The sequence below is a fragment of the Melanerpes formicivorus genome, unplaced genomic scaffold, assembly GCF_026170545.1.
Source record: "Melanerpes formicivorus ecotype bairdi unplaced genomic scaffold, bMelFor1.0.p_v2 SCAF_34, whole genome shotgun sequence".
Lineage (NCBI taxonomy): Eukaryota > Metazoa > Chordata > Aves > Piciformes > Picidae > Melanerpes > Melanerpes formicivorus.
Window position 1 is genome coordinate 3,424,949 of NW_027142386.1, and position 23,625 is coordinate 3,448,573.

At 56.7% G+C, this 23,625-nt stretch overlaps 1 protein-coding gene across 4 annotated transcripts in view; it reads right to left on the reverse strand.

Moving 5' to 3' along the window:
• The window catches only part of LOXL2 (lysyl oxidase like 2), an 86,448-nt gene that overhangs the window by 27,979 nt on the left and 34,844 nt on the right, over window positions 1-23,625 (reverse strand). For all 4 annotated transcript variants that reach the window (XR_010989548.1, XR_010989547.1, XM_068156466.1 and 1 more), the window contains 2 exons: window positions 8,459-8,670; window positions 1,754-1,976 (listed from right to left, as the gene is read on the reverse strand). Coding sequence is in view for 2 of the 4 variants with exons in the window: in XM_068156466.1 (XP_068012567.1) it covers window positions 1,754-1,976; window positions 8,459-8,670 (435 nt within the window). In the remaining 2 variants the exon portion in view is untranslated. The remainder of the gene's footprint in view (window positions 1-1,753; window positions 1,977-8,458; window positions 8,671-23,625) is intronic.

The following is a 23,625-nucleotide window of genomic DNA, read 5'->3' on the forward strand; positions in this document are numbered from 1 at the left end:
CATGGCTCCAAGTGCCACATCCAATCCCCTCTTGAACTCCTCCAGGGATGAGGACTCCACCACCTCCCTGGGCAGCACATCCCAGTGGCCAATTCCTCTTTCTGGGAAGAACTTTCTCCTCTCCTCCAGCCTGAACCTCCCCTGGCACAGCTTGAGGCTGTGTCCTCTTGTTCTGGTGCTGGGTGCCTGGGAGAAGAGACCAACCCCCACCTGGCTCCAACCTGGGCTGGAGGTGAGGAGCAAGTTCTTCACAGCAAGAGAGATTGGCCACTGGGATGTGCTGCCCAGGGAGGTGGTGGAGTCCCTGTCCTTGGAGGTGTTCAGAAAAGGCTTGGATGTGGCCCTTGGAGCCATGGTTCAGCTGTCAGGAGGTGTTAGGGGATAGGTAATAGGTTGGACTTGATGATCTCTGAGGTCTTTTCCAACCTGTTTGTTGATTCTGTGGAGGACAGCTTCCCAGTGCCCCTGGGCATTTCCTTGCAGAAGGCACAGGGAGAGGGGAAATGCCTGCTGGTTCCCCTTGGAGCTCTGGGAAAGGCAACCCAGCAGTGCTTAAGTAGCTGTGAAACAGCAAAGCCCAGCAGCAACTGGGCACAAATTCAACTGCCTTGGCCAGAGGAGCTCAAACAGGGACCTGACAGATGGATTTGCTTCCTACTTGCTCTCAGCCTTGCCAGCTGCAGCCACAGGCAGTCTCCCACCCTCTGGAGCCTGCAGACAGAGGTGAAGCATGGCAGAGCCTCAGCAGGGCTTGGAGGGAGGAAGGAGTACAAAGAGGAAGCAAGAAGGTCACCAGGAGGCAGCAATGTGCCCTCGTGGCCAAGAAGGCTAAAGGTATCCCTGGGGGGCATGGAGAAGTGTGGGCAGCAGGGGGAGGGAGGTTCTACTACCCCTGTGCTCTGCCCTGGTGAGGCCACAGATGGAACACTGGGTCCAGCTCTGGGCTCCCCAGTTGCAGAGGGACAGGGAACTGCTGGAGAGAGTCCAGATCAGGCTGGGAAGCTGCTGAGGAGCCCTGGAGCAGCTCTGTGAGGAGCAAAGGCTGAGAGCCCTGGGGCTGAGAGCCTGCAGGAGAGCAGCCCCAGAGGGGAGCTGAGCAATGCTCAGCAAGAGCTAAAGGAGCTGTGGGGGGCAAGAGGCTGGGGCCAGACTCTGCTGCCCTCTTGGACTGCAGAGCCATGGGGGCTGATTCAGAAGGCACCTCACCCACTGTGTGTGATGCCTTCAGCCATCCATGGATGCTACTCCACACTCTGCCACCATGGAGCAGCTCTGCCCCAGTCCATGTGCTCAGTGTGGAAGCTCCCAGAGGGGAGCTGAGCAATGCTCAGCAAGAGCTAAAGAAGCTGTTGAGGACAGGAGGCTGGGGCCAGCCCCTGCTCAGGGGTGTCCAAGGACAGGACAAGGGGCAATGGGCACAAACTGGCACCCAGGAGGTTCCATTTGAAGAGGAGGAGAAAGTTGTTTGGTGTGAGGGTGCTGGAGGCCTGGAGCAGGCTGCCCAGAGAGGTTGTGGAGTCTCCTGGTGTGGAGAGCTTCCAATCCCCCCTGGCCATTGTGCCCCTGGGCAAGCTGCTGTGGGAGCCCTGCTGGAGAAGGGGATTGGACTGGATGAGCTCCAGAGCTCCCTTCCCACTCCCACTGTGCTGAGATTGTGACATTTACACCAGAGGCTGGTTTGTGGCTGCTGGTGGTGAAGTTGCACCCCTCAGGCTGTTCCTGTTTGGAGAGGTTGGGTTTGCTCCCTGCTCACCTCCTGCCTGAAGGCTTTCCTGAAGCCACTGTGGCTGCTGGGGGCAAAGGCACGTCCTGGGACACAGCTGACAACTGCAGGCATCCCATTCTCACAGGTTGTGTTCTTCTTTGCATCCACGTGGAGGTGGTTGCCCAGCTTGCAGCTGGAGATGTGAGCTTCATTCCCACTGCAGTCCATTGAGTAGGGCCAATAGTGCTGCTTCCTCCTGCTGGCAAACATCCTGCAAGGAGAGACAGAGGACAGAGCCCTAGGAACCCAGGAAAACTGCACTGGGAGAGCTACAGCTGGGGAAAAAAGAATGTCTGGGAAGAAAATGAGGCTTAAGAACATCACAGAACTGGCAGGGTTGGAAGGGACCTCAAGGCTCAGCCACTTCCAACCCCCCTGCCATGGCCAGGGACACCTCACACCACAGCAGGTTGCTCACAGCCACATCCAGCCTGGCTGCAAACACCTCCAGGCAGGAGGCTTCCACCACCTCCCTGGGCAACCTGTGCCAGGCTCTCACCACCCTCCTGGGGAACAACTTCTCCCTCACAGCCAATCTGCATCTCCCCACTTCTAGTTTTGCTCCATTCCCCTCAGTCCTATCATTGCAGCTGAAGGCTGATCCATTCACCCACACCAGGACCCTCTGTGAGGAGTCACCTGGGAGTGAAGAGGTCACCTCCTGCAGGCAAAGATGGGAGTGGGAATCCACAGTACAGCCTGAGCTGCAATCCTGCTCATGAAGGAGAGACACACAGCAGAGAGTCCTGGGGCAGAGATCAGGCAGTGTCCAAACAGGGTCTGAGCACAAACAGCAGGGAGCTTAGACAGGAAACTGCTGGAGAGAGTCCAGGGCAGGCTGGGAAGCTGCTGGGGGGCCTGGAGCAGCTCTGTGAGCAGCAAAGGCTGAGAGCCCTGGGGCTGAGAGCCTGCAGAAGAGCAGCCCCAGAGGGGAGCTGAGCAATGCTCAGCAAGAGCTGAAGGAGCTGTGGAGGACAAGAGGCTGGGGCCAGGCTCTGCTGAGGTGGTGCCCAGGGACAGGCCAAGGAGCAGAGGGCACAAACTGGCACCCAGGAGATTCCACATCAGCATGAGGAGAAAATTCTTTGGTGTAAAGATGCTGGAGGCCTGGAGCAGGCTGCCCAGAGAGGTTGTGTGGAGAGCTTCCAACTCCCCCTGGGCATTGTGCTGCTGGGCAGGCTGCTGTGGGAGCCCTGCTGGAGCAGGGGGCTGGGACTGGATGATGTGCTGCCCAGGGAGGTGGTGGAATCAGCATCCCTGGAGGTGTTCAGAACGGGATTGGATGTGGCACTTGGTGCCATAGTTCAGCAGTCATCAGGTGTTGGGTGACAGCTTGGACTTGATGATCTTTGAGGTCTTTTCCAACCTTATTGATTCTATGCTTCTGTGAGCTCCAGAGCTCCCTTCCCAAGCCCTAACCATGCTGGGATTCTGGGATTTGGAGCAAAGCTTGCAGCTTTCTCTTCCTCTTCCTTAAAGCACCCAGGATGCCCCAACTGCACCAAAAAGCCACAAACCCCTCTGCTGTTGGACTGCTGGAGCTCAGCACCTAGGCCCAGCTTGGCCTTTAGCTGCCCTCTTGGACTGCAGAGCCACGGGGGCTGATTCAGAAGGGACCTTGCACACTGTGTGTGATGCCTTCAGCCAGCCATGGATGCTACTCCACACTCTGCCACCAAGGAGCAGCTCTGCCCCCAGTCCACGTGCTCAGTGTGGAAGTGAGACCCTGAAGGAGCATTTCCAGGGAGCCCTCCCCAGACACGTGCAGGGGGAGCCACGAACCGCACAGCAGACAGGAGAGAGCCTGGCTTGGAGAAGTCATCATGGGGATGCCTCAGAATAGCAAACAATGACCTCATCCTGGAAATTTCAGCAGGCAGTCACATCTGGTTGGGATTAACAGCCCTTGGTAGGCTGGGGGGAAAGAGGCAGAGAGAGGAGAAGGCTCCACCTCATTTCCCCAGGAAGAGAGAGGGGAAAGGAGGAGGCTACAGAGGGCCTTTGCAGACCCCAGCTCAGGGCATCCCTGGTGGTGACTTTCTGACACACCAAGGGTGCAGCCCACCCCTCCCCAGCCCATTCCAGGTCAATCTGGAGTCCAAATAGAATCATAGTATTGTTAGGGCTGGAAGGGACCTCAAGGCTCAGCCAGGTCCAACCCCCCTGCCATGGGCAGGGACACCTCACACCACAGCAGGTTGCTCACAGCCACATCCAGCCTGGCCTTCAAACCACCTCCCTGGGCAACCTGGGCCAGGCTCTCACCACCCTCATGGGCAACAACTTCTTCCTCACAGCCAAGCTGAATCTCCCCACTTCTAGTTTTGCTCCATCCCCCCCCAGGTCCTATCCCTCCCTGTCACCCTCAAAAGTCCCTCCCCAGCTTTCTTGTAGCCCCCTTCAGATCTTGGAAGGCCATTATCATTTCTGTGGGTGAGGGAAGAGGAACCTTCATCACATCAGCTTTGCTCCAAGACCCAGGTTAAGCCCAAGGGCTCGTGGAAAGGTTTAGCTGAAGCAACCATGCTGTGCTGAATGCCTCTGAGGGCACTTAGGGAGCAGAAACCTTGCACACATGCCAGGAAAACTCACCCAAAGCAGGAGCAGGAGCTGGGGAGCTGCTCCTCAGGGCTGTGAGCAGAAAGCTTCTGCCCTTGACAGGTTCTTCAAGCACTTACTGGAGTCAAGAAGTCTGGTGCCTTCAGCCTCAGGGAGGCAGGAAAGAAGCCAGACCTGCCAGCTTCTGCCCAAGCCCTTCAGCCCCTGCCTTTGCTAGGGACAACCCAGACCAGGAGGCTTCCTGCTGCAAGCACAGAAGTGGCTGACTGCCCCCCACACCTGGCCAGCCTCAGGGTGGGTTCCCAGTCCCAGCAGCCTGGGAGATGCTGTTTGGACTGACATTGAGTGAAGGATCCTGGAACTCTTGAGATCCTCCATCCATTTCTTTGCCAAACCCTGTGAGGATTGGGCTGTAAGGCCTTGTAAGGCTTCAGGTCCTGCTCAGAAGCCATCAGGTTCAGCTCTCTGCCTTAGCCATTTCCAGTCACAAACTTCCACTCTCCCTCAGAAGCCCCTGAGGTTCCCCTCAGAAGCCCCTGAGGTTCCCCTCAGGAGCCCCTCAGGTCCCACTCAGGAGCCACTCAGGTCCCCCTCTGGAGCCCTTCATGTCCCTCTCTGGAGCCCTTCATGTCCCCCATCAGGAGCCCTTCAGGTTCCACTCTGGACCCTTTCAGGTCCCCCTCAGGATCCTTTCAGGTTCACCTCTGGACCCTTTCAGGTCGCCCTCAGGAGCCCCTCAGGTCCCCCTCAGGATCCCTCAGGTCCTTCTCAGGAGCCTTCAGGAGCCCCTCAGGTCCCCCTCAGGATCCCTCAGGTCCTTCTCAGGAGCCTTCAGGAGCCCTTCAGGTCTCTCTCAGGAGCCCTTCAGGTCCAGCTCTCTGCCTTAGCCCTCTCCAGTCACAGACTTCCACTCTCCCTCCCAGCAGAATGACTTCCATTCTCTCCCTCTTTCCCCACCAGAGCAGGAACAGGGAGGAGGAGCTGACAAGTGGTGCCTATAGAAGATCCCTTTGAAGGATGTGGATGGAAACAACACTGAGATTTGTTTCATTTCCTACCATAAATCCTGCTGTCAGCTGCAGAGCCTGAGCTACATCCAGGAACAAAAAGCCTGGCACTGGGACAAGGATGAACTAAGTTGTTTTCTTCCAAGCCAGACCCATCTGCAACTCATTTCACCTCCCACCACTGTGCAGAAGCAGAGGAACAGCAAACTCAGCGTGGAGCTGGGATGTGGGAAGGGGGCAACTCCTGCCCCTGGCCAGCAGAAACCTGATCCTGGCCCATTCCAGCTGTGGGGAGCAGGATCTGCCCTTAGAAGGAAGGTATTGGAGGGAGAGCAAAGCCTGAGGAGTGAGAAGAACATTGCTGAGGCTTCAGACTCAGATGGAGAGGAGGTTTAGCTCCTGTGGCCAGCTAGAGAGAGGCTCCAGAGGGGGACCTGAGTGGCTCCAGAGAGGGACCTGAAGGGCTCCTGAGAGGGACCTGAATGGCTTCAGAGGGGGACCTGAGTGGCTCCTGAGAGGGACCTGAAGGGCTCCAGAGAGAGACCTGAAGGGCTCCAGAGAAGGACCTGAAGGGCTCCAGAGAAGGACCTGAAGGGCTCCTGAAGGGGACCTGAGTGGCTCCTGAGGGGGACCTGAAGGGCTCCTGAGGGGAACCTGAAGGGCTCCAGAGGGGGACCTGAGTGGCTCCTGAGGGGGACCTGAAGGGCTCCAGAGGGGGACCTGAGTGGCTCCTGAGGGGGACCTGAAGGGCTCCTGAGGGGAACCTGAAGGGCTCCAGAGGGGGACCTGAGTGGCTCCTGAGGGGGATCTGAAGGGCTCCAGAGGGGGACCTGAAGGGCTCCAGAGGGGGACCTGAGTGGCTCCTGAGGGGGATCTGAAGGGTTCCTGAGGGGGACCTGAAGGGCTCCAGAGGGGGACCTGAAGGGCTCCTGAGAGGGACCTGAAGGGCTCCAGAGGGGGACCTGAAGGGCTCCTGAGAGGGACCTGAAGGGCTCCAGAGGGGGACCTGAGGGGCTCCTGAGAGGGACCTGAAGGGCTCCTGAGGGAGAGTGGAAGTTTGTGACTGGAAATGGCTAAGGCAGAGAGCTGGACCTGAGGCCTGAGCTGGACCTGAAGCCTCCTGATCTGGCCCCGAAGCCTCCTGAGCTGGCCCCAAAGCCTCCTGAGCTGGACCTGAAGCCTCCTGAGCTGGCCCCAAAGCCTCCTGAGCTGGACCTGAAGCCTCCTGAGCTGGCCCCAAAGCCTTCTCAAGGCCTTACAGCCTCTCCAAGAGCAGAAAGTGCGTGGGCCAAAGCAGAGAGGAGGCTCTCATGGCCCAGCAAAGCAGATTGCTGTGGTCATCATTCCAGTGCCTCCACCATGCAGCAAAGATGATGATTTGTGAAGTTCCCAGCCCAGAACTGGGAGCTGGACAACCTGTTCCAGTGCCTCCCCTCCCCTCCCTGTCAGGAATGTCTTTCCAGTCTCCAGCCTCAGTCTGCCTTCCTCAAGCTCCTTCCTCAGTGTTTCCATGTGCACACGTGCAGGAGGCAGGACAAGCCTCCCCCAAAGCCTTTTCTTTGAGGCAGATGTCTCCAGCTGCTCAAGTTAATGCTTTTCTTGGAAACACCACCACTGAGAAGCAGGAAAGATTCTCCTTTGGCTTCCCAGAGGTGATTTATTTCTTCCCTCCTCCTGCTCTGCTGCAGGGGATGGGAAACCTCAGAGCTGAGCTTGGGCTGCTCTGCTGGGAACAAATTCTCCTCCAAGCAGCGTCCAGGGGACACTATGAGGCTGCCTGGTAGCAATCATCAGCTCTCTGCTCAGCTCCCTGGGCAGCCTGAAAGGAGAATTCCCCCTGGGTGATACTCAGCTGAACTTCTTTGTGCTGCTCTGTGGCTTTATGCTTTGCCAGCCCAAGGACCTCCTCAATTGATCACCACCTCACTAATGAAAGAGATGAAACTCGGCCAAGCAGTTCCAGGGGGAGCCTTCAGAAATAGCAACTGCAGAGGCCAAAAGGAGCAGGCAGGAAAACCACAGCTCCTGCCTGGAGGAGGCAGCTCTCCCCCTGACCAGTTGATGCTTTTTCTGCTCCAGAGGTCAGGAAAGAAATGAGACCAAATTTCACTTAAACTCTTCTGCATCTGCTTTAGGGTCTCCCTGCTGGGGAACAGAGCAGGCAGAAGCAAGGCTGTGATGGAGGCTGCTGACCCAATGCAAGCTGAAGCAGTGACACCAAGGGACTCTCCTCTTCTACACTGCTCTGCTGACACCCCCACTTGTGGCACTGCCTCCAGTTCTGGTGCCCCCAACTCAAGAAGGACCTGGAGCTGCTGGAGAGGGTCCAGAGGCCACAAAGCTGAGCAGAGGGCTGGAGAACCTCCCCTTTGGGGACAGGGTGGGAGAGCTGGGGCTGTTCAGCCTGGAGAAGAAAAGGCTCCAGGCAGCCCTTAGAGCAACCTTCCTGTACCTGAGAGGGGCTCCAGGAGAGCTGGGGAGGGACTTCTGACCAGGACTAGGAGTGCCAGGAAATGGATTGAAGCTTGAGAAGTGCAGATTGAGACTGATGATTGGGAAGAAATTCTTCCCAGGGAGGGTGGGGAGACACTGGCACAGGTTGCCCAGGGAGGCTGTGGCTGTCCCCTCCTTGGAGGTGTTCCAGGCCAGGCTGGGTGAGGCCTTGAGCAAGCTGGGGCTGGGGGGAGGTGTCCTTGCCCATGGCAGGTGGGGGTTGGAACTGGCTGAGCTCGAAGGTCCCTTCCAACCCAACCCATTCTCTAATTCTCTGCTTCCTTTAGGGCCACATCTCCTGTGAGAGAGGACCTCCCAAAGCCTCACTGCAGCAGGTCCTCAGGCAGCAGGGTGGGGATCAACCTCCTCCCCCCCTTTGCCTGCCGCAGGAAATGCTTCGCATTGCAAATATTTACACAGGAGGAAAATCTGATCTGAAGGAAAGGAGCAGCCCTTGGGGGAGGTGCAGGGGGGAGAGGGGGGTGGGAAAGCTTCCCCTACCTTGAGCTCTGCAGTTGCCATCTGACAATTTGCATTTCTAGAACAAGGCTCCAAGTGTTGGCGCCCGGGCTCGGGGCTTCGGCACACACAGACAGACACACAGACAGGCAGACAGAGAGAGCTCTGCTCTTACTTGTAGACATTGGTGTTGTATTTCCTCTCACTGGGGAAGCCAAACATGCCACAGACAACTCGAGAGTTCTTCATGGTCCAGTGCTTGTCACAAATCTGCTTCCAGGTGCCTTCATCCTTCACCTCCACGTAGCCCTCCGTCACCGGCACGCGCTTGCGGTAGGTGGCCAGGATGGGACGGATCCTGATGTCCTCCACCTGGATGTTCATGTTCTGCAGGCACAGAAAGGAAGCAGACAGCATGAGCATAGACTTGGCAGGGCTGGAAGGGACCTCGAGGCTCAGCCAGGTCTCTCTGCTCCCATAAACTCACTGCTGGTGTGCCTGGGAGGCTGTGGGATGGGGGAATCAGGTGCCCCAGGGGAGCTCCAGCACCATCCCTTTCACAGCATAAAATCACAGAGCTGTCAGGGTTGGAAGGGACCTCAAGGGTCAAGCAGGTCTCTCTGCTCCTACAGGCTTGCTGCTGGTGTGCCTGGGAGGCTGTGGATGGGGGAATCAGGTGCCCCAGGGGAGCTCCAGCACCGTCCCTTTCACAGCATAAAATCACAGAGCTGTCAGGGCTGGAAGGGACCTCAAGGCTCAGCCACTTCCAAGCCCCCTGCCATGGGCAGGGACACCTCACACCACAGCAGGTTGCTCACAGCTACAAAGCAGAGGACTCCACAAGGAAGAAGACACAGGGCAGGGTCTGAGCCTAGCAGAACCCAAAAGCTGAGGCATGCTCCAGTTCTCCTCCACCTTACTGGAGCTTCAGGGAGCTCTCTGAATGATAAGGAAACAGAAATCAAAGGTTTCATGAAGTGACTTTGGATACTCTGGGGAAATTGATTCCAAGACAAAAGGGGAAACTCTCACAAATAAGTAAAAACCAAACCCAAACTGATTTGAGTATGTCACAGAGTCACAGAACTGTCAGGGTTGGAAGGGACCTCAGGGCTCAGCCAGTTCCAACCCCCTGCCATGGCCAGGGACACCTCACACCACAGCAGGTTGCTCACAGCCACATCCAGCCTGGCTGCAAACACCTCCAGGCAGGAGGCTTCCACCACCTCCCTGGGCAGCCTGTGCCAGGCTCTCACCACCCTCATGGGCAACAACTTCTTCCTCACATCCAATCTCAATCTCCCCACTTCTAGTTTTGCTCCACCCCCCCCAGTCCTATCCCTCCCTGACACCCTCAAAAGTCCCTCCCCAGCTTTCTTGTAGCCCCCTGCAGATCCTGGGAGGCCACAAGAAGGTCTCCTTGGAGCCTTCTCTTCTGATTCAGTTGGGAAAATCCTCTAAGATCAGCCAGTCCAGGCATTCTCTGGCTCTGCCAAGGCAGAGGCTAAGCCATGGCCCTCAGCACCACATCACAAAGGCTTTGAACCCCTCCAGGGGTGGGAATTCAGCCACCTCCTTGGGCAGCCTATGCCAGGCTTGGAGAACCCTTCCAGTGAAGAAGTTCCTTCTCATGTCCAACCTAAACCTCTCTTGGGACAACTTGAAGCCATTTCCTCTTGTCCTATCACCTACTCCTTGGCAGAAGAGCCCAGCCCCCAGCTGGCTCCAGCCTCCTCTCAGGGAGCTGTAGAGAGCAAGGAGCTCTCCCTCAGCTCTTTTTCTCCAGGCTCAACACCCCCAGCTCCCTCAGCTGCTCCTCCCCAGCCCTGTTCCCCAAACCCTTCCCCAGCTTCCTTGGTCCCTCCCTAGCCCCTCAATGTCCTTCTTGGAGTGAGTAGCCCAAGGCTGAACCCAGCACTGGATGCTGTTGGCTGGGCACAGCTGCAGATATTGTTGTTTTTCCCATTAAGAGGCAAAAAACAACCCAAAACCCAACCCAAAGCATTCATTTCCAAATGGCCACACAGCAAATCTGCTTTGTTACTTAAATTCATTCAAGTTCTTGTCTCAGAAGCTCTTTGACCTTATTTGATGGAATGAACCCAGCTCAGCTTTGCTAGGTCCACCTTAATGCTGCCCCTGGGTGCAGGGAAGCAGGAGCCCTGGGCAAGGAAGAGGCTCTCTCAAATCCACTGCACATCCTCTCCTCTGCCCCTGGGTGCAGGGAAGCAGGAGCCCTGGGCAAGGAAGAGGTTCTGGGAGCTCTCCCAAAGCCACTGAACATCCTCTCTGCCCCTGGGTACAGGGAAGCAGGAGCCCTGGGCAAGGAAAGGGCTCTCCCAAAGCCACTGCACATCCTCTCCTCTGCCCCTGGGTGCAGGGAAGCAGGAGTCCTGGGCAAGGAAGAGGCTCTCTCAAATCCACTGCACATCCTCTCCTCTGCCCCTGGGTGCAGGGAAGCAGGAGTCCTGGGCAAGGAAGGGACTCTGGGGGCTCTCTCAAAGCCACTGCACATCCTCTCTGCCCCTGGGTGCAGGGAAGCAGGAGCCCTGGGCAAGGAAGAGGCTTTCCCAAAGCCACTGCACATCCTCTCTGCCCCTGGGTGCAGGGAAGCAGGAGCCCTGGGCAAGGAAGGGACTCTGGGAGCTCTCCCAAAGCCACTGAACATCCTCTCCTCTGGCCCTGGGATCCCTCCCCATGTGCTGACAGCAGCATTCCACCACTGCCCCAAGCCAGGTTTCCTCCTCCAGCTTGGAGCCTCGCTGGGAGCAGCAAATTGAGTCATGGAGCTTGGAGCCTACGTGAGGAGGGCAGTGCACAACCCAACCTTGCAGGGACCCAAGCCCAGGAGCAAAAGCTGGCTGGAAAATATCTGCTGTGGTAAGCAGCTACAAAAGAGCTACTGAAAGTTTTGGGCTATTTTTTTTTGTTGCTTCCAGGAGACCTTTTCTTGTCAAAAATAAACCAAACCAAACAACTGTAGGAGCCCACATGGTTGTGCTGAGAGTTACATCAGGACTGAGGAATCCTCCCCCTCCCCTGCTCCAATTCAGTCACTTGGAAGAGGGGAAAAATGCCCAGAGGTTTAAAGGGCTCTGGTCAGGGCAGAGCAGGGAGGTATTGAGGTCAGGGAGGGCAGAGGAGGACGTGCAGAGGCCTGCAGAGCACACGTGGCTCACCCAGCTCCCCAGCTGCTTCACCCACGCTTGATGCAACTCACAGACCCTGGGCACTGGGGAGAAAGAGCTGGGAGGGGAGAGGGAGGGGAGAGAGGAAAGGGAGAGGAGAGGAGAGGGAGAGGAGAGGGAGAGGAGAGGAGAGGAGAGGAGAGGAGAGGAGAGGAGAGGAGAGGAGAGGAGAGGAGAGGAGAGGAGAGGAGAGGAGAGGAGAGGAGAGGAGAGGAGAGGAGAGGAGAGGAGAGGAGAGGAGAGGGAGAGGAGAGGAGAGGAGAGGGAGAGGAGAGGGAGAGGAGAGGAGAGGGAGAGGAGAGGAAGAGGAGAGGAGAGGAGAGGGAGAGGAGAGGGAGAGGAGAGGGAGAGGAGAGGGAGAGGAGAGGGAGAGGAGAGGGAGATTAGAGGGAGAGGGAGAGGAGAGGGAGAGGAGATAGAGAGGAGAGGGAGAGGGAGAGGAGAGGGAGAGGAGATAGAGAGGAGAGGGAGAGGAGATAGAGAGGAGAGGGAGAGGAGAGGGAGAGGAGAGGGAGAGGAGAGGGAAAGGAGAGGGAGAGGAGAGGGAGGGGAGAGGATAGGGAGAGGAGAGGAGAGGGAGAGGAGAGGAGAGGGAGAGGAGCATCATCTCCTCCTCATCCATAGCTCTGCCCCCAGCACCCTGGGCAAGTCACTTCAGGGAGTTTAATTGCTCTCCCCAAATGGGTTCCATAACTCCTCTCCCCCAAAGGGTTCTTAATTCCTCTCCCCAAAGGAGTTTTAATTCCTCTCCCCAACAGGGGTCTTAATTCCTTGTCCCCAACAGGGCTTTTAATTCCTCTGCTCCCAAGAGGGTTCTTAATTCCTCTCCCCCAAAGGGGTCTTTAACTCCTCTCCCCCAAAGGGGTCTTAAGTCTTCTCCCCAACAAGGGTCTTAATTCCTCTCCCCAAAAGGGGTTTTAATCCCTCTCTGCCAAAGGGTCTTAATTCCTCTCCCCCAAAGGTTTCTTTAACTCCTGGCCCCCAAAGGGTTCTCAATTCCTCTCTCCAAAAGGTTAATACCTCTCCCCCAAAGAGGTTTTTAATGGTGAGACACTGGCACAGGCTGCCCAGGGAGGTGGTTGAGGCTCCATCCCTGGAGCCACTCAAGATCAGCCTTGCTGTGGCCCTGGGCAGCCTGCTCTAGTTGGAAGTGTCCCTGCTGCCTGCAGGGAGGTTGGACAAGACCTTGAGGATCCCTTCCAACCTGATGCAATCTGGGAATCTGTAAATCCACTTGAACTGAGCATGGTCTGCTGAAGATCCAGGGGCCTGTTGAAAAGAGGAACCCAAAGGAGAGAGCCAAAGCTCCAAAGTGCAGTGGAGAGGATCCCAGGATGTTAGGGGTTGGAAGGGACCTCCAAAGATCATCCAGCCCAAGCCCCCTCCCAGAGCAGGAGCATAGAATCCAGCACAGGTCACACAGGGGCACATCCAGATGGGGCTGGAAAGGCTCCAGAGAAGGAGACTCCACAACCTCTCTGGGCAGCCTGCTCCAGGCCTGTGGGACCCTCACAGTGAAGAAGATCCTCCTCATGGTGAGGAGGAGAGAGCAAAGCAGGCAGCAAATGTGCACTGACAGCTGAAAGGGGCTCAGCCAGCCTGAAGTGAGATTTCCCCCCTGCAGGGCACACCCACCCCAGCTCAAGCCCTAAGTAATCTTTGCTACACCTCAGCATCAGCTCCAGCACACAAAGAAGGGAAAGCAGAACCTTCTTCCAGGAGCAGCCCAGCCCAGCAATGTGCTAACCCCCACCTGTGCCTTTCCCTTGGGTGCTTCCATTGCACTTGAGGGTAGCCAGGTCAGAAGCCACAGTCCTTGGCAGGATGGAGAGGAAGAGTGTTGCGCTCCCAGTGTGAGCTGACACTCAGGACTGGTGGCCAAGGTGCCTGTGCTGTGTGAGGAAGCTGCATGGCAGCTCTTGCTCACCCCAAGTGAGCCATGCAGAGTGCCAGGCCAGATGGGGCTCCACAGGAGAGCCTCTGCCCTCAGGACAGCCTGGGAGAGTTGGAGCTGTTCAGCCTGGAGAAGAGAAGGCTCCAGGAAGACCTTGGAGCAGCCTCCCAGGATTAGAAGAGGGCTGCAGGAGTGCTGGGGAGGGACTTTGTACAAGGGTCTGGAGGGACAGGGATCTGCTGGAGAAGGTCCAGCTGTGAGAATGATGAGGGACTACAGCACTGCCTGGGGAGGAGAGGCTGAGGGCCCTGGGGGTGGTTAGTGTGGAGAGGAGAAGACTTAGAGGGGATTTAATCAATGTTTACAAACATCTGAGGGCTGGGGGTCAGGAGGGAGGGGACAGGCTCTGCTCACTTGCTCCCTGGGATAGGACAAGGAGCAATGGATGTAAGCTGCAGCACAGGAGGCTCCACCTCAACACAAGGGGAAACTTCTGCACTGTGAGGGTCCCAGAGGCCTGGGGCAGGCTGCCCAGAGAGGTTGTGGAGTCTCCTTCTCTGGAGCCTTTCCAGCCCTGTCTGGATGTGTTCCTGTGTGACCTGTGCTGGATTCTATGCTCCTGCTCTGGCAGGGGGCTTGGACTCAATGATCTCTTTGGGTCCCTTCCAACCCCTGTGACAGGAGAGGTGATGGCTTCAAGCTGGAAGGAGCTGGACTGTGACTGGACACGAGGAAGAAATTCTTCCCCAGGAGGGTGGTGAGGCACAGGAACAGGTTGCCCAGAGAAGCTGTGGAGGCTCCAAGCCTGGCAGTGTTGAGAGCCAGGCTGGGTGAGACCTTGAGCAAGCTGGGCTGGTGGGAGGTGTCCCTGTCTGTGGCAGGGGCTTGGAACTGGATGACCTTTGAGGTCAATTCTAACCCAAACCATTCTATCATGTGGGGAAACTCGAGGAGCCCAGAGCTGCTTCTCCACTGACTGCTTGGACTGGGCTGTCCTTGCTGGCCACTTTACAGCAGTGCCAAGTAAGGTGCAGGTTCAATGGCTTCTGCTTGGGCCTGAGGAAAACCCAAACCACTGCCAGAGGCAGGGCAATACCTGAAGCACTGCAGAGGTCCCACAACACATCTCTGCCTCCCTCACAGATGCTGACATGGAGGCAAAAAACAATCCTGCCCTGACATGAGGCTCTGTTCAGAGGCTCCCAGTCTTTTGCCACAGCGTTTTGCCAAGACAGAGGAAATAAAAACCTGAGAGAGAGCAAACTAGCAAGAAATAAGCCAACATCTCACCCCCCTGAGGCCACTTCAGCCTTCAGATAGCTGCAGCAGACCAGCATGAAATGACATTTTCAGGACCTGTCTGAGAGCAGAGCCAACCCCAGCCCCTTCCCACTCACAGAGAGGCTTCAGAGCAGAGAATCACAGCAGCAGCAGCAGCAGCAGCTCCAGGGCTTTGCACCCAGCCTGAGCACAGAGCAAAACCTCTGAGGAGGACCCAGGCTGCTGCAGGTCTGAGTTTTACAGCAGCAGCCTCAGGGGCAAAGGGACAACAAACCAGGAGAAAGGACCCCGGAGAGCTTTGTGCTGATCACCCTTTGAACGCTTTCCTTTCACTGCTGAGCCTTTGTCTCCCTGGGAGCATTCAGCGACTCAAACCCAGGCAGGGAGATGACTTCTTTACCTTCCAGCACCAACGTGGAGAGCAGCTGGGCTGATGGGGAAAACAGACTGCTCATGAAAACCTCAGCAGCAAACAATCCCTTAATAGCCAGAGCAGAGCTTTTTCACATCACCCTCTCCAGGCTGGGTGTCCACGTGGAGACAAATGCCTGCAACAGGCTGCCACAGCCACCAGGAAACCTCAGCCCTGAAAGCTTTGCTTGTGCTCACCCTGCAGCCAGGCACAACGGCTACAAGGGAGGCTGGAAACTCATGGAATGGCTCTCAGATGGAAGGGGCCTCATAGATCATCTACTCCAACCCCCCTGCCATGGGCAGGGACACCTCTCAGCTACACTTAGCTGCTGGAAACTCATGGAATGGTTCTCAGATGGAAGAGACTTCAGAGACCATCTACTCCAACCCCCCTGCCATGGGCAAGGACACCTCTCAGCTACACTTAGCTGCTGGAAACTCACAGAAAGGTTCAGATGGAAGGGACCTCAGAGATCACAGAATCATAGAACTGTCAGGGCTGGAAGGGACCTCAAGGCTCAGCCAGTTCCAACCCCCCCTGCCATGGGCAGGGACACCTCACACCACAGCAGGTTGCTCACAGCCACATCCAGCCTGGCTGCAAACACCTCCAGGCAGGAGGCTTCCACCTCCTCCCTGGGCAAACCTGTGCCAGGCTCTCACCACCCTCACAGGCAAGAGCTTCTTCCTAACATCCAATTTCAATCTCCCCACCTCTAGTTTTGCTCCATCCCCCCCAGTCCTGTCACTCAGGCACTGGACCACAACACAAAGAAGCTCCTAGAAAGCAACTAAAGGCTCTCACTGAAGGCACAGCAGTAGGAGTTTGAGCTGTGAGGCCTGGTTGAGAGAGTTGGGGTTGTTCAGCCTGGAGAAGGCTTCAGGGAGACCTTCTGGTGACCTTTCATAGAGTCATAGAACTGTCAGGGTTGTAAAGGACCTCAAGGCTCAGCCAGTTCCAACCCCCTGCCATGGCCAGGGACACCTCACACCGCAGCAGGTTGCTCACAGCCACATCCAGCCTGGCTGCAAACACCTCCAGGGATGAGGCTTCCACCTCCTCCCTGGGCAGCCTGTGCCAGGCTCTCACCACCCTCCTGGGGAACAACTTCTTCCTGACATCCAGTCTGAGACCATCCACTCCAACCCCCCAGCCATGGCAGGGATACCTCTCAGCTAGACTTGGCTCATCCAGCCTGGCTTTGAATATCTCCAGGCAAGAGGCATCCACAACCTTCCTGGGCAACCTGTTCCAGAGTCTGGTTAAAGTGAGTGGTGAGAGGCTGGAGTGTGCCCACAGAAAGGCAATGAGGCTGGAGAAGGGCCTGGGTTATGAGGAGGGGCTGAGGGAGCTGGGGGTGTCCAGGCTGGAGAAGAGGAGGCTGAGGGAGACCTCCTTGCTCTCCACAGCTCCCTGAAGGGAGGTTGGAGCTAGGAGGGGGCAGCCTCTGCTCCTTGGTGGCAAGAGGCAGGAGCAGAGGAAATGCTTCCAAGCTGCCCCAGGGGAGGTTCAGGCTGGAGGCTAGGAAATGTTTCTTCACAGAGAGGGTTCTCAAGCACTGGAATGGTCTGCCCAGGGCAGTGGTAGAGTCCCCATCCCTGGGGGTGATCAAGCAGCCTGGGGACCTGGTGCTTAAGGACATAGTTTAAGGTTGAGCCTTCAGGGCTAGGTCAAGGGTTGGAGCTTGGAGGTCTGTCCCAACCAGCACTATTCTGTGATCCTGTGTGATTCTGAGACCCTCCTCTGCAGAGCCCCTGCTGCAATCCCAGCTGCTGTGGCTTGCTTTCAGGCAGGAGCTGGTGACTCAGCCCCGGGGTGGTGCCTGCAGGCTGGGAGGCAGCAGCTGCTGTTGCTAGGAGGGGGAATCTCCTCCCTGTATCGCTTGCTGTGCATCCTCGAGGCTGCCACAGGAAGGAAGGGGATGGGTGAGGCTGGGCAGTGGAGCAGGACACCATCCAACGTGCTGTCCTGGCAAGAATTGTTCTGCCAGCACAAAGCAGACAGCAGAAGGTGAAAGCAGACATCAGGAGAGTTGTGTCAGCTTTTGCAAGGGGAGCCCAAGCCCTGGGGAAGTGTTTGGTTCAGAGGCTGGAAACAAAAGCAGCTGAGGCCCATGTGAAAACTTTCCAAGCCAGGAATCCTTTTGTGAGAGCTCAAAACCAACCCCCTTGCAATTTCCAACCCCCCTCCCTTGCTGTCTCTGGGCAGGCCCTGGCTCTCTGAAGCTGAGATTCATTGGTTTCATAACCACTTTGGCTTCTGGTGGGCCTGTGAGGCCGAAGTGTGGCACTTGGATGTGGGGTGGAGGGGAACAGGGTCCAGCCCAGAAGAGTTTGACACTTTTTTTCTTCCCCCCCCCCCCCCCCTTTTTTTTCTTTCTTAATACTAATTTCTGTTAGTGTTGGGTGTCCAAGCTCACCTCTTTGCCTGGGGCAGGTGGAATCACAGCATCATTCCAGCTGAAAAGACCTCCAAGATCCCCCAGCCCAAGCCCTCCTTAACTCTGCCAAGGTTGGGGTTAAGCCATGGCCCTCAGCACCACATCCCTGCAGCTCTGAAACCCCTCCAGGGATGGGGATTCAATCACCTCCCTGGGCAGCCTGGGCCAGGCTTGGAGAACCCTTCCAGAAGCACAGAAGCACACAGAGTGGTAGGGGTTGGAAGGGACCTCTGGAACTCATCCAGTCCAACCCCACAGCCAAAGCAGAATCACCCAGGGCAGGTCACATAGGAACCCATTCAGATGGGTCTTGAAAGTCTCCACAGAAGGAGACTCCACAGCCTCTCTGGGCAGCCTGCACCAGACCTCCAGCACCAAACAAGTTTCTCATCTTCAGGTGGAACCTCCTGGGTTGCAGTTTGTGTCTGTTGCTCCTTGCCCTGTCACAGGACACCACTGAAAAGAGCCTGGGCCCTTCTTCTTACCCCCCACCCCTCAGAGACTTGTAACCATCGATCAGATCCCCTCTCAGGATGCTCAGCAGAGAGGTTTCTTCTGCTGTCCAACCTAAGCCTCCCTTGGGGCAACCTGAGGCCATTTCCTCTTGTCCTGTTGTTTGTTCCTTGGGAGAAGAGACCAAGCCCTACCTGGCTCCAGCCTCCATTAAGGGAGTAGTAGAGAGCCAAAAGGTCTCCCCTCAGCTTTCTTTCCTCCAGGCTCAACCCCCCCAGCTCCCTCAGCTGCTCCTCCCCAGCCCTCTTCTCCAGACCCTTCCCCACCTTCCTTGCCCTTCTCTGGCCCTGCTCCAGCTCCTCAATGTCCTTTTTGCAGGGAGGAGCCCAGAACTGCCCCCAGCCCTCAAGGTTTGGCCTCAGCATCCTTGTGGTCCCTTCCAACCCTGACTGATACTATGGTACAATCCCTGCCCTGCTCCTGCTGCCCACACATCCTACCACCCATCCTCCCTTTCACCAGGGCCAGGAGGCTGTGGGAGGCCTCTGGCTCTACCTAGCCCACATCCATTGCTCTCCTGCTGCAAGATTCCCTGTGATCCACTCTCACTCCTCCTTCCTCCTCTCCTTCCTTCTGCCTGACCTATCCCAGTGCTCCACAAGACACAGGATCCTATTCAGCTCAGCACTTTCCCTTGGCAGTGGGGCTCCAGGATTTCCTGGTGTCTCCAACCACCCAGACAAAAATGCTGTAACATGGACAAGAAATGATTTCCTCTCCCCCCCTCCCACCCCCAGTTCAGACCATAACACACAAAAATCTTTCCACACAGACTCTGCCCAGCCCAGAGTCCTCTTCCCTGCTGCACTGAAACCTTTCAGACTCAGCTTACTTAGCTGTGGGTTTTTTTTCCCCCCCTCCCCTCCCTTCCCCCCTTTGAAGATGACTTTTTAGGAAGCTTTCTCTTCACACAGCCAGGAATGGGTGGAATCTGTTTTGATTCAAACATCTGGAGCTGTGCCTCTGAGTCACTCACAAAGTCCCAGCTGTTAGATCAACACAGGGAAAGAGATGCTGCAAGGCAAGGCAAGGCAAGGCTGGGGGTGGGCAGTGACCCCCCCTGGGAACATCCTGCTGGAGTGGGCTGCAAGCACTTATGGTCCTGGCTTTGTGCAGGGACAAAAGGGTGAGAGGGCTGAGAGTGCAAGCCAGGATTAGAGTCCAGGAGCAAATGGTGCAGATGGAAGGAGGACAGAAGCCAAGGCCTTTGCTAAGCCCTCAGAGGCTTCAGGGGCAGCCTGGTGATTGCCAATGCAAAGCAAGCTGAGGAGAAGCACTGGAAAAAGAGAGACCCTGGGGACAGAAGTGAGGGAAGGCAGCAACACTGAACCCTGGAGGTGCTTTGGCCCTGGGGACAGGCTCAGCCTGGGGGGAGAAGCTGCTCTGAGTCATGGCCTGAGGGTTTCACAATGAGCACAGCTCTCACAGTCTCCATTTCTGAGAATCATTAAGGTTGGAATCACAGCATCATAGAAGGGTAGGGGTTGGAAGGGACCTTGAAAGAACATTCAGTCCATCCCCCCTGCCAGATCTCACTGGAATGCATCCAGGCAGGTCTTGAGTATCTCCTCTTAAGATCAAGCCCAGTCCTCAACCCAGCACCACCTTCATGACTCTTTGTAAACATTTCCAGTGAGGGAACAGAGCCTGCAGAAGAGCAGCCCCAGAGGGGAGCTGAGCAGTGCTCAGCAAGGGCTAAAGGAGCTGTGAAGGACAAGAGGCTGGGGCCAGGCTCTGCTGAGTGGTGCCCAGGGACAGGACAAGGGGCAGAGAGCACAAACTGGCACCCAGGAGGTTCCATCTCACCATGAGGAGAAAGTTGTTTGGTGTGAGGGTGCTGGAGGCCTGGAGCAGGCTGCCCAGAGAGGTTGTGGAGTCTGCTGGTGTGGAGAGCTTCCAACCCCCCCCTGGGCATTGTGCTCCTGGGCACTGTGCTGCTGTGGGTGCCCTGCTGGAGCAGTGGGGTTGGAGTGGCTGAGCTCCAGAGCTCCCTTCCCAAGCCCTACCCATGCTGGGATTCTGGGATTTGCAGCAAAGCTTGCAGCTTTCTCTTCCTCTTCCTTAAAGCACCCAGGATGTACCAAAAAGCCACAAACCCCTCTGCTGTTGGACTGCTGGAGCTCAGCACCTAGGCCTAGCTTGGCCTTTAGCTGCCCTCTTGGACTGCAGAGCCACGGGGGCTGATTCAGAAGGGACCTTGCACACTGTGTGTGATGCCTTCAGCCATCCATGGATGCTACTCCACCCTCTGCCACCAGTGCTCAGTGTGGAAGTGAGACCCTGAGGGAGCATTTCCAGAGAGCCCTCCCCAGACATGTGCAGGGAGAGCCACGAACTGCACAGCAGACAGGAGAGAGCCTGGCACTGTAGCTCAACTCACTTTTAACCTGGTAGAAGCAGAGCCTTTGAGCCACTGGGCTTTGAAGTGAGATGAGTTTTCTTCCCCTGCTTCACACACCCCCCAAGAAGGGAAAAAGAGGGCCAGAAATAGCAGCAGAGCCTGGAATGTTTAGCCAGACCTTGTCTGCCCACCGTCTGGCCAGGGCTGCTCTCAGGTCCCAGCTCTGTTTGTGCCCCTGGAAGGGCTGCAGCCATTTGATATATTTAGAGGCTGTCCCTAGCTGAAGCCCTGCTGTGTGCACAAGAGGAAGAGAGAGGGTGGACAACAAATATTTTGTTCAGGATGTTTTGGGGGGAGTCAGGTTAAAAAAAACCTCACCCAACAAAACCCCAACCCCATGCTAAGAGAGAGATTAAAGGCAGGGAGTTAGCTCCTGTGGTCTTCCAGTGACCTCCTCAAGCCTTTAAGGGTGCTGCAGGTGGGTCCAGTGCTGTGCTGGGACAACACAGAGTGGCTCCTTGCAGTGTTTGGAAAAGCAGGAGGTGGCATTCCCTGCTCCTGGCTCTGGGAGCACACATCCCAGCAGTTTGATGCCAAAGCCTCTGGCACCCTGCAAAGCCTTTGGGCAAACATTTGGGGCTGTGCACACATCGACACTGCAGGGCTCAGCAGCCTCCAAAGGAGCCTGCAGGCAGGTCCCACTCTGCCCAGCCAGCCCCCACTGCTTCCAGCTGCTGGTGAGCTGCAAGCCAAGGAACGGCCAACAGCTGGACTGCACCTCCTGCATCCATTGCATCACAGTATCACAGTATCACTAAGGTTGGAAAGGACCTCGAGGATCATCGAGTCCAACCTATCAACACAGACCCCATGCCTAGACCATGGCACCAAGTGCCACGTCCAATCTCCCCTTGAACGCCTCCAGGGTCGATGACTCCACCACCTCCCTGGGCAACCCGTTCCAATGACGAATGACTCGCTCAGTGAAGAGCTTCCTCCTCACCTCGAGTCTAAACCTCCCCTGGCGCAGCTTGAGACTGTGTCCTCTTGTTCTGGTGCTGGTTGCCTGGGAGAAGAGGCCAACCCCTTCCTGGCTACAACCTCCCTTCAGGTAGTTGTAGAGGGCAATGAGGTCTCCCCTGAGCCTCCTCTTCTCCAGGCTAAGCAACCCCAGCTCCCTCAGCCTCTCCTCACAGGGCTGTGCTCCAGACCCCTCCCCAGCCTTCTTGCTCTTCTCTGGACACGCTCAAGTCTCTCAATGTCCTTCTTAAACTGAGGGGCCCAGAACTGGACACAGTACTCAAGGTGTGGCCTAACCAAAGCAGAGTACAGGGCACTATGACCTCCCTGCTCCTGCTGGCCACACTATTCCTAATGCAGGCCAGGATGCCATTGGCCCTCTTGGCCACCTGGGCACACTGTTGGCTCATATTCAGGCGGCTGTCGATCAGCACCCCCAGGTCCCTCTCTGTTTGGCAGCTCTCAGCCACTCCGACCCCAGCCTATAGCTCTGCATTGGATTGCTGTAGCCAAAGTGCAGCACTCGGCACTTGGACTTGTTGAATGTTTTACACCTTTTGTTTGCAGGCAGGGAGGAGTGCAGCTCCCAGAGAGAGTTGGTGGCCATGGGAATGTGCTGCCCAGGGAGGTGGGGGAGTCACCATCCCTGGAGGTGTCCAAGAGGGGATTGGATGTGGCACTGGGAGCCATGGTTTAGTAGTCATGAGGTGTTGGGTGACAGGTTGGACTTGATGATCTTTGAGGTCTCTTCCAACCTTATTGGTTCTACGATTCAGGAGGGTCTAGATGCACACATCCTGCTCCCAGCCCTGCTCCTCCACTTAGTTGTGCTTGCAGAGGAGTCACTGAGCTCCTAGAACCTGCTCTTTGCCCTCACTGCCTTGCCCTGCCCCACCTGAAGAACAGACCCAGTGCTCAGCTGGGGCAAGCAGAGAGCTCCCTGTGCTCAGAGATCCTCTGTTCCAGCAGCAGATCCCAGTTGGTTTATTGCCCCTCAGCTGCTGCCTGCTCCTCCCCAGCTCCATCAGGGAAGCTTCCATCACTGCCCCTCAGCTGCTGCCTGCTCCTCCCCAGCTCCATCACTGAAGCTTCCATCACTGCCCCTCAGCTGCTGCCTGCTCCTCCCCAGCTCCATCAGGGAAGCTTCCATCACTGCCCCTCAGCTGCTGCCTGCTCCTCCCCAGCTCCACCAGAGGGTCCCAGCAAGCACTTTGTGAGCTGGTCTGAGCACTCAAAAATGACACAGTGAGACTCTGCACCTCCCTTGAGCTCCCAAGAGCTCCAAGTGCCTCCAAGAGTCACCACAGCTAACAGAAGTGACTCAAGTCCTCTGCCATCATGGTTAGACCCAAGCTGGCCACCAAGCCACTGACATGGACTTAAGAGCACACAAACCACAGCTTTGACTCCAGGCTGTGGCTCCCCTCCTGGGGCTCTTTCCCTCACTCATCTCCAGACTTGGAACCTTTCACTCCGAGCCTGTGACCTGCAACTTGCCTTACAGAAGCCAGGGTCAGGCACTGCCCCTTCCCAGCAGGGCAGGGAGAGTGGGAAGGCTCAAGGACAGGAAGAGCTGGGATGTAAGCCCTAAAATATGAGCTGTGATGGGAAGCAATCTGCCTGAGCACACTCAGGGGGAGGCCCAGAGCTTTATGGTGACAGAAGGCTTCATCCTGTGCTACTTATCTGCAGCCTTTCCCAGCTGGGAGCTGGAGGTCTGCACCTTGGCCAATCCAAACAAGCTCTGCTGGAGGCTTCTCAAGGTGCTTTCAAGAGGGTGTCAACCCTCTGCCTGGCAGATTTGAGGCAGCAAAGGCCAGGATGGAGCCAATATCAGTCTGCACAGCCCCCCCCCAAGCTGGAGCCCCCTCCCCAGCCCCAGCACAACGAAGTCAGAGGTTGGCTTCCACCTGCTGGCTCCCCCTGGTCATGCTCAGCAGCACTTGGCAGCCCCCAGGGAGCTCAGCACCACAAGGGTCTTTTAAGGCTTCCTCTAAAATGATGGCTTTCAGATGGACCATCTGCTGCTGGCAGTGGGAACAGCCTGAGCTGCTCCCTGCTCCAGCCAAGGGCAAATCTCCAGCTGGAGAAAAAAATCAAATCAATCAATAAAATCACAGAACTGTTGAGGCTCGAAGAGGCCTTTGAGGTCCTCCTGGCCAGCTGCTCACCCACAGCTCACAATCCCACCCCCTGCTGCTGAGCCACTGCCACTAAGCCTCTCCTAAGCTGCCTGGTTCCACCAGGGGG